Source organism: Notothenia coriiceps, unplaced genomic scaffold (genome assembly GCF_000735185.1).
Source record: "Notothenia coriiceps isolate Sejong01 unplaced genomic scaffold, NC01 NC01_scaffold00024093, whole genome shotgun sequence".
NCBI lineage: Eukaryota > Metazoa > Chordata > Actinopteri > Perciformes > Nototheniidae > Notothenia > Notothenia coriiceps.
The window spans coordinates 15,831-25,639 of NW_011356794.1; the positions used below are offsets into that span (position 1 = coordinate 15,831).

Sequence of the window (9,809 nt, forward strand, 5' to 3'; positions counted from 1 at the left end):
TAGCTAACTTTAATTACGTTCATTCAAGACTACCTAAACCTAGTTAAAGATATGTTTAGTTTTATTGTCGGGTCCTATTACTCGGCCCGCAGTGTGATCCCCGGCGCGCACGGCGGCGCGGCCGCCGACCAGGCACGCTCTGGCCGATCGGGCCCAATCCGCAGCAGGTGAGGCTTCATGGCGCCGAGGCTAAATACTAGATGCCCGCCTGGCATCCGGCGCAGTCCTTAATGTCGGCCCCTTGAGTCAAATATGCATGAATAAATAAATAAAAAGTTAACTAGGTGAAAAACAGTAAGATACACTTTTAAAACGTGTTTGAGAGGCTAAACTAGTCTTAGGGCTGCTGGCCTCAAAGAGGAGAAGGGGGGAGACAGCAGAAGCCGTCCGATTCAAGGAGCAGCAGACCACACTCAGAACTATAACTCGCAAGCCAAAAAATAAAATAACAACGCCTCCTCAAATGTTTTTATATGAAAAATGGGAGTGTTATTGGTTATCATGGCCAGCGATTTTCATCCGATATTGAAATGTACGATGCAGTTCTGTCCTAATATGTGTGTTCAGGCCCATAGATCTAGCTCTTTATTTTCCCGACTTCAAAATGCACCAAGCATTGAATGCATTTAACTCCAAAATTTAAAAAAAAAAAAGAAATCTTACGCAGGACCCCCCTACGAAGGATTTTGAAGAGTTCCAAAAACCCTTAAAAAATACCATTTAGCAATTCTTTTTTAAATAGTACCATGTCGCATATGGTTATTCTGTCGACTAGTAGGATTAAAACTATAGGGCTATCATATGGGCCGCCAGCGAAAGGTTCATGTTGCACGCTCAAACCCGCGCCGCACCCGCCCCCCCCCCCCCCCCATTTTGACTAGCGGCGCAGGGAGCATTCAATCATACAGATACTTTATCGAATAGGTCGATGGCGCATTAAAAACCTTTCAAACAAACACAAAACTAAACAACACGGATGACACCAAACGTTTTCCTGCCGGGTGCAGCGTGCGCATGCGCCCTCTTCATCTGGAGTGTTATGGACGTGTGAAACAGACAATCTGAGAATCAGTGGTGTGTCTCCTGTCGGACCTGTTTGGATTTGTGTTCTATTTAAAAATGACTGAAGTTCATAAAGTACAAAATAATAACATTCAAATGAATGTCCTTTAATTGCACTTTAAACCACATTACCAGAAAAAGCTATATATTCAGGGCGGTCATTTCTTTAATGTTAATGAACTGACGTTTTATTTTTAAGTTTCAGTGTAGTCTCCTGTCAATAATTTGTTTTGCTAAGGGGAGTTTGAGACTGAGTCTAACTTTTCATATACATTAATAGTTAATATTGTAATATTAGCATGAGTTTATCCATCACTATTTTGATTAGGTTTTTTAAACAGCCAGAGTTCTGAAGCGATACAGTGAGCAGTTTATTGATTCATTGTGTCGCAGCGTTGGTTTCCATGTGGACCGGCCTGCCTGCCGCTGAGAGAGGGAGCATTGAATTCCACCATGCTGATAAAAAAGATACCTTCAAACAATTGCCCTCTGCAAACCACAAGAGCTCCTTAAGCATCCAGTCATAAAAAGCTGACGGATCCAGTAGTATTCCAGATTAATCTGACAGATTTTGGCCAATTCTTTTTTTATTTGCACAGTTTCTGAAGCTGCAATGAGTTCTCCTAATGGGAGCGTTTCAGGCCGTTGTAGCGGGTTTGCATCTGTTGGTCACCATAGTAAGTGAACTGTTCCGCGACCCCCGGTATGTAACACTATGACTACAAATACAAGTTCCCAAAGTATTCTATGGTGTCACCGCTGATATGAAATTGACCTGACCTCTTTCTGTCCATTGATCAGAACATCCTTAGCAACGGTCTGCTATTGCAAAAGATCAAACCTTTGAATGTCCAAATTGACCAATGTTTTAGGGACCACTACCATTGTTATCTTCCAAAAATGAAATTATTGTCATCATTTCCTTTTTTTATCCTAGTAAACACAATCAGACTTAAATTATAAAGTCATTAAAACATGCAGAGCTGTCATCACATAATATTTAATAGTTCTAATTTCTGCATGCCGTGCTGTCCATGTTTTATGTCTTACAGTTAGAAAAATATATAGTCATATTAATATTCATCAAGACATATGATATATGAGCCTTATCAAGTCAAACTGACCCAGAAAAAGTAATTTGATTATTGGTGCCCTGTCCTAAAAATAAACGTAGATAAAATTACCATGCAACCACCCAGTCAATTATCATTTATGTGATATCAGTGTTGCTCTTACTTTCTGAGTGAAAACAGAATCCACTCGGCATGTTAAATCCAGTGTGAGTCACTTGAGGTCAAATTGGGCCATTAATGTCAATTGGTTACCGGTGTCTTCAGATGAAGACAGTGCAGTTTTGGATTTATATACCATCATTTAGAAAATGAATATCTCTCATGAAAATAACTCAAACCCTCATGACAGAGAGAGCTTTATTAATTTAATCACCCATTTTGGATACATTTTAATAACAGGGGAATATTCTTAAGAGTTATGAAGTTATTATTAAAAATTGTAAACTACACTGCAGATTTTCTAAAGCACTGTTTTTAAATTATTTGAACAAACCCGATATGTCATAGTTCTTGCAAGCATAGAAAAACTCACAATAACATAGATGATAGATGTTTTCACAGACTACAGACTTAACTGAAATAAACATTCTGATGTTTGGTTATAATTTCTCTCACAAAAAAGTGGTTTACAGTAAAATGTAGCCAGCCTTATCTGCTGTCAACTATTTTGTGAGCTGGTCTTTGGCCTTCACTCTTAAGGGCATGTGGCTGTTTCTTTTCAGTCAAATTGCATTTGCCCATATTCAGTGAAAGAAAAGCCAATTGGAAGCTAGACTCATGTAATGTAATGTTTTTCAGGGCATTTCTATTTAGGACTGCTATTTTTAATCTTCACATCTTGGGAAAGCAGATAAAATCAGGTGTGGCTTGTAACAGATTACATCTAAATCTTTTAGAGGCAAAACGTAGGAAAAAAGGTTCTCTTCACTCCACATGAAGCAAGACGAACTGGCACAGGACAAAGGGAGACGAGGATATTAGCTACATTAGCTACATTCAATGTCTCTTAATTTGCATCCCTGCGTCCCTCACTTGCGTCTTTTCCTTGCTTCCTTTCCTGAGACACAAGGAAACCACGAGAAGGGAGAAGAAGCAATGTGTTTTAAGAACAATGGGACGTCCTTTCCTCACACTTGAGGCGACGTCCGTTTGTGATGACGCCGGTGCAGCTGACGTTTGACACACACAAACACCCCCCCCCCCAACACCTTCCACCTCTCTTAACACATATTTACTAACATAAACATTTGAATCATTTGTTGTAGACCCAAATAAATGTAATAAAATGAATTTAAAAAGCCATTCTTAAAATGTATAAACAAACAATACTTTGATTCATATTTATTTGATTTCACAATAGAAAGAAAGAGATATGTTATCTAACAAAACCCAGTTTGATTAACATTCCCTGGATTGCAAACTTTGTTTGTGTGTGTGGATATGTACGGAAAACTGTTTGTGCTGACAGACATTAATTGTCACTGTAACCAATGAAACATTCCTGGGTTTAATATACTGCCATTTCTCAGCAGACACTAACAAAGGGAGGGACTACAGCCAGTGAGAAACAGTATTTATATGGTTTGTATTTGGTAATACTTCAGAAAATGTCAATACAGCATTAAATAATGTATAATATAACATTGACAAAGTGTATTGCAACTGAAAAACAGGGTAAAACAAGGATCTAGGAAAAAATAGATGATATGCAAGAAGAGTACGCAACAAAGGTATGATAAAAGCACATGCATTTTCTAAAAAAATAAAGTAAAAAGTGTGATATGATGTATAATTAAGAGTATAGGTGACTAGAGGGCCTTGGGTGTCTGGGGTTTGTGATTCATCTCGAGGATTGCTAATAGTCCACTGCAGCAGGTTCTATTTGTGAACGTTCCTAAAGACAGCCGGAACACTTTGCTGCCATCTTCATCCATTTCCTTCTTTCATGCTCTGAGCTGTGGTGCTCTTGACACTGAGAGCCATCGTTCATCTTTAGAGCTGTGACATCTCCTGTCTCAGTGTGATGGGTGATCTCTCTCCTCGCTCTAATGACTATTATCTTTAATTCGCAGAGTCTCAATTAACGGCTTACTGCAGGTCAGTGATTAACAATTAGCTGATAAAGACCCTGACACACTAACAGGACCAGGGAATGGGGCTGAGGGGCACATCACAGAAGAAAAAAATTCTCAAATTATTGTATTTTCTAAAATGCAGATGTTTACAGGGAGTTATCATAAAATTGTTGTATGTGCATGAGATACTGAAAATAATTATCCCCTTTTGTCATACTTCGCTGCTGTGTGTAGTTTGATGAAGGTGCCAATATCCCTTATCAATCGTCCGTCCAACAGGCCTTTACCTAACACAGGGGTCGGCAAAAACGCGGCTCTCGAGCCGCATGCGGCTCTTTAAGCCCTCTACTCTGGCTCCCTTGAGCTTGGACAATAATAAGAAGGAAATCAAATAAAAATATTTGTAGGACTATTTATATTTTGTTGCACGGTTGAATTTTTTTCGTATCTTGTATTTGGAGATGATACTGTGACACATACATTTAAAAAAAAAAAACGGTTTTAATTAGGTCAACTAAAATATGCGTCATATCCTGCTACGGTCTCATGCCAGCGCCTTTTCTTGCAGGCAAATAACCTGACCCCCGGCTCGATGAGCGAACTATGGATAAATCAAAGAAAATAAAAGTATCGGAGGAACACAGAGGGTTTAACCTGTTGAACCCCATAATCTGCAGGAAACAGCGTCTGAGAGCTTCTTAATATTTATACTATGAATGTTTTAACGGGAAGAAACTCAGCTAACTGATCTTTTTTTTTTTTTTTGGAAAAAAAACCCACAAAGCTAACACTCAGCCTCTGAATTAACCACAAGCGAAAAAATGCTAACGGCGTGTGCACACAAACTCACTCATAACACCCTTATTACTTATTGTAACTGAAAATCCAACCCATCAATTAGCATTGTGAGAAGACACAGAATCGATAGGTACCTACATCATCACTCTATGATAATAACTCGCGACATAATAAACAAAAACAGACATCATAACTCTTGGCGCTAGGTAGCAACAACGGCAATATCTCTTACTGTACCTTCGTTGTTTTCTGATCAAAAGTTGTCTTCAATGGCATTACAACGATAAAAACGCTGCTGAAGTTAATCCATAGGTTAATCCAATGTGTCTGTGTCACAAATGAACCTACTTTTCCATTTTCAGATGTCAGATCGTGAGATAGGTTAGCTCTGGGCAAAACTGCATGCGCGAAGCCCCCACTTTTTTTGTTAACGTGTATGTGGATATTCCCCTTTGATTCTATTGGCTCTAATGGTTAAAAAGAGATGTCAATCATCAAAATCGACCAATGGGTTCCAGAGAAACAGCAAAAACGCCCATTTCCACCCAAATCACCTCAGAGGTGAAGTTTTGTTTGCTAAACCTCTCTAAAAAGGTAAAATGTCACTTGTTTTGCATCAATCTTGATGCAGGGTGCTTATTATATGTTGTACTTTGGATTCCTAAAGCTTTTAGTCTACTAACCCATCATCCAAGGGTAGTTTTCACTATAAGTAAACAATTATCTTTGGACGGACACTATAATTTACAGTTTTTTACTATGTTCAATCTGAATTTTCTTTCAAATAAAAAAACATCTATATTGATTCTGACTTTTCTACATCCAACTCACAGGTTTATCATTATTTTGAGAAAAAAGATTATTAGTTTTCCCCTTTTCTAAAAGGGGAAAACTAATAATCTTTTTTCTCAAAATAATGATAAACCTGTGAGTTGGATGTAGAAAAGTCAGAATCAATATAGATGTTTTTTTATTTGAAAGNGTAAAACAACCCATAAAAGTAAGAAAGGTGAAGTATAACAAAATAACACTCATGAGTTTTAACATAAAATAAACATTATCATAAACTTCATAAAATATATACATATCATATATATATAAATAAATATCAAACTATACACATAAATAAGTGTCCAGTGTCCATGCCTCTGGTGGGGGGGGATATACATTTTGTCATGTCCTCCAACCATTGCTCCTTTGGCACAATGTAGTTCACTACTCCATGTACTGGCAGTGTCCAGTGTCTGCTGTCCCAAACCTCCCACACCTTCACACGTGTTGGGCAGTACTTTGCGGGTCAGTGTTTGGCTGTATGGAGCAGGACTAGGAGCAGGAGCAGGAAAAGCAGAGAGAGGCTGGCATTCAGAGCTTGTGGAGCAGCGACCAGGACAGGAAACTGTGAGCTCACTGGTGTATATATCATGGAGCCCAAAGGTGGAGCAGGGAAGAGCTGCAACACCACATGAGGACCTGAGGGTGGATCAGGGAAGAGCTGCATCTCCACCTTTGGACCTGAGGGTGGACCAGGGAACAGCTGCATCTCCATCTGAGGGCCAGAGGGTGGAGCAGGGAAGAACTGCATCTCCAACTGAGGGCCAGAGGGTGGAGCAGGGAAGAGCTGCATCTCCACCTTGCTTTGATGCTTTGTGATCTGGAATGTGACAACAGCGAAGTTGAGGCATTTATTAAAAATGACCTATAGCAGTTAATGTTTCCAAAAATTAGTTTTTAATGTTATTGTTTATAAGAGAGTTTAACAAACATGGAAATCAAATACACAGTCACGTTATATTTGACCTTTTTGGTTGAGTCCATCTTTAAGATGGAACCAAATGTGGAGGTGATGCTGGCCTTGATATGGTCCATGTGGGAGAGGATATCCCTGCCGTACATGGACAGCACCCAAAGACTGCTTGGGAGGAGGCTGGGCTCTGGGGGCTCCTGGCAGACCACAGGGAGGAGGCTGGGCTCTGGGGGTAACTACTGGGGGTGTGATATATGCATGAGGCATTTCTTAATCTGAAACTATCATCATTATGTTTTAGTCTGGAGTGAGTCACTCAGTGTAAATCCTTTGATTGATAATATTTGCACCAGTAAATTGTAAATGTTCAGTAATATACTTATCATATGTGAATAATAAGTAATAGCTACATATGTTTCTATACTTTACCTTCTGACAGAGGTCACGTCACTTCCGTTTCCTTGGAGCGGGTTTATCCCTCCTGAAGGCCAAAGCCCGTCCATTCCGCATCTCCCATTTCTTTATGGCTTATAGGTTTAGTGATCATCTAAACTTTAAGTAAAATAACAATGCAAGTGTTAGAGAGAACTACACTGCAAAGCGAACAACACTGACACCATGTTAACCATTATTTATACAGGTTATCTACACATATAATCATGTATAAACACACATCATGTTCATAAACGGTGAAGTTATCCTTTTATCCATAAATGATTGATGTATGTATATTGAATTACAATTAATGTAATGTTATATACAGTATATAGCTATCTTGAATATATATTCAATAATATACTGTATCCTTCCTGGAGCATATAACACACTTTATCATATCATAGTGAGCAACGATCCCTTATCTCACATAAAGATATTTATATCATATAATATATGATATACTTTAGGTGTCTATATGAACAAATAAACTGATAAACATAAACTCATGAAACGCCACCAGTAACCAATAGGCATCTTAACCAAATCTGTAAAGTAACTAAAGGTAAGCTATTAAACACATAGTAGTGGAGTAAAAGTGCACCATTTACCTCTGAATTGTAGTGGAGTAGAAGTACACAGTAGAAAAATATGGAAACACTCAAGTGAAGTACAAGTATCTCAAAATTCTACTAAGTATAGTACTTGAGTAAATGTTCTTAGTTAGTTCCCACCTCTGTGTATACAGTATATGCTGTATGACTTCTGTACCACTGCTCACACAGAAGCAGAGCTCTCAAGTCTCACGCATTTAGCGTGAGACACACGCATTTCACTCCATTCACACGCCACAACAAGTCGTTTAACAACGTATTTAAATTACTGTTGTCAATCGGATGTATAACACATGGCTGTTGACATTGATTAATATAATAACGTGTATTTAACCTAGACACGATAGCATTAGCAATGCTGGCTTGCTAACTTTATGCAGACTGAAGTTGCCGACTGTAGACAGTCATGTAAAAGTTGAAGCCAAAACGACGGTTGTAAAAATCAACACACTCTCACTCCATAATCGCCCAGGAGCGACGTTTGGTCAGGGTCCCGTTGCGTGCAGTTGTGACGCTCCTAGGCTCCTTCAGCTTCATAAAGGGACGCAAATAGCTTTCAACTGATTGCAATGTATTCCCATCTGCGGCGGGATTTGACGCTCATGGAAGCACGGCATTCGTTTGTGTCGGCTGCCCTTAAAGGCAATGTGAGCGTCCATTCCCATTGGTTAACGGAGAATTGTACACCCGGAAGTAAGTATTCCCCTTACTGTCTATTGATTTTACAGTGATATCTGCACTATTCATCGACTAAAAAACACCAGATTATCCTTGTTAATTACACAACATTGATTGGTTTAAATTGTGTGCAATGCTTTTGTATTTTTCCCCTTCGATTCGGAGAAACAAATATTTTTTCGGAGTAAAGGATGGCAGAAGACACTACATTACCCAGAATCCCCAGCTATCGTTTAGGACTACACCTTGTGCTCTGTTTGACAAACCCCGTTTTTTTTCACCATTCATAATGGCTGGCGTCTATGTCACGTGATCTTCAAATTTCTCCCTGCAGAAAAAAGAAACATGGCCGAACTTCGTTTTATTCTCGGTGGAAAATGCCTATTTTAAAGTTAGTTTGGCCATTAAAATGCGTTTTGATGTCATTTGATGCGAGAAATATGAGTTGATATTTCAGATTATGTGTGCAGTGGATGTACATGATCTTTAGTTTGCTTAGGATTACTTCAGGAAATTGCGTCCATAGAACGTTTTCATTGTTACCAAGGTGGTTGCTAGGGACGCTGCTATCTATATTATTTCTGTTATGTTGTGTAACTGTTTAATGGTGTTATCTTTATTGCTACCCCCTTCCCCGTCAATGTATAGTGTTGGTCCACAGCGCAAACGTATTAGTTTAACAAAATCCGCATCTAAAGATACGTTATTTTCCCCTGTGCAATTCCAGTCTCACATCTCACATCACATCGTCATTAACAAATAGACCGAAAACATTTAAAAAAATTAAAATAATACTTTATTCCGAGTGTGCTTGCTTTTCTCTTTGAAAGTCATCACATAACGGCATTGTAATACACGTTAAATATTACATATCTGCCGTAGTTCTCTATTTATAGCTTGTGAGACGGACTTCTAGACAACATGAGGAATCTGCAGCAACACTGAGAAAACGTGACGTGGAATCATAAATATATCAGCATTTAACAACTACATCTTACATTTCTTTTCACACAATACGTCTCTTTGCCAGGATCACACACTAATTCGCTGAACTTTATATTTTGATCCAAATTGGTTAGATTAGGCTGTATTCATCACCATAAAGGTGCACAGTCTGATTAGCAACAGGACCAGCTGGTGGTAAAGGCCATTGTTATTGAAGGAGTTTCATTAATTTTTATTATGTAGATAGTTAATAGAGATTGCGCGAGTAAGAGTAATGGCGGGTACCTTTTCTTACTATATTACTAAAACTGTATATAATGACGGTATTGTGACACCTTCAGATGTTGCTTGAGTTTATGACAATCTTATGGCAGAACGTGTAGGT

The 9,809-nt window shown here is 38.7% G+C and overlaps 1 protein-coding gene across 2 annotated transcripts; it reads right to left on the reverse strand.

The window, feature by feature from the left end:
• Positions 1-6,008: 6,008 nt before the first annotated feature.
• On the reverse strand, positions 6,009-7,802 carry LOC104954857 (proline-rich protein HaeIII subfamily 1-like). Of its 2 annotated transcripts, none has more exons than XM_010782054.1 (3): positions 7,182-7,802; positions 6,806-6,988; positions 6,009-6,659 (listed from the first exon to the last, which is right to left on the reverse strand). In XM_010782054.1, exons 2-3 carry the CDS (start codon positions 6,899-6,901, stop codon positions 6,306-6,308), a joined length of 450 nt encoding a protein of 149 aa, XP_010780356.1. In that variant the 5' UTR covers positions 6,902-6,988; positions 7,182-7,802; the 3' UTR covers positions 6,009-6,305. The 2 variants fall into 2 exon arrangements, with proteins under 2 accessions (XP_010780356.1, XP_010780355.1); XM_010782053.1 differs by having other exon boundaries at positions 6,806-6,991.
• Between the last annotated feature and the right edge of the window lie 2,007 nt (positions 7,803-9,809).

Bases quoted from the DNA above. Each gene is read 5' to 3' on its own strand.
- LOC104954857 (XM_010782054.1), bottom strand. From the start codon at position 6,901: ATGTACGGCAGGGATATCCTCTCCCACATGGACCATATCAAGGCCAGC. The intron at 6,660-6,805 runs GTCAAATATAAC...GTCACATTCCAG, and splicing joins AGATGGACTCAACCAAAAAG to ATCACAAAGCATCAAAGCAA.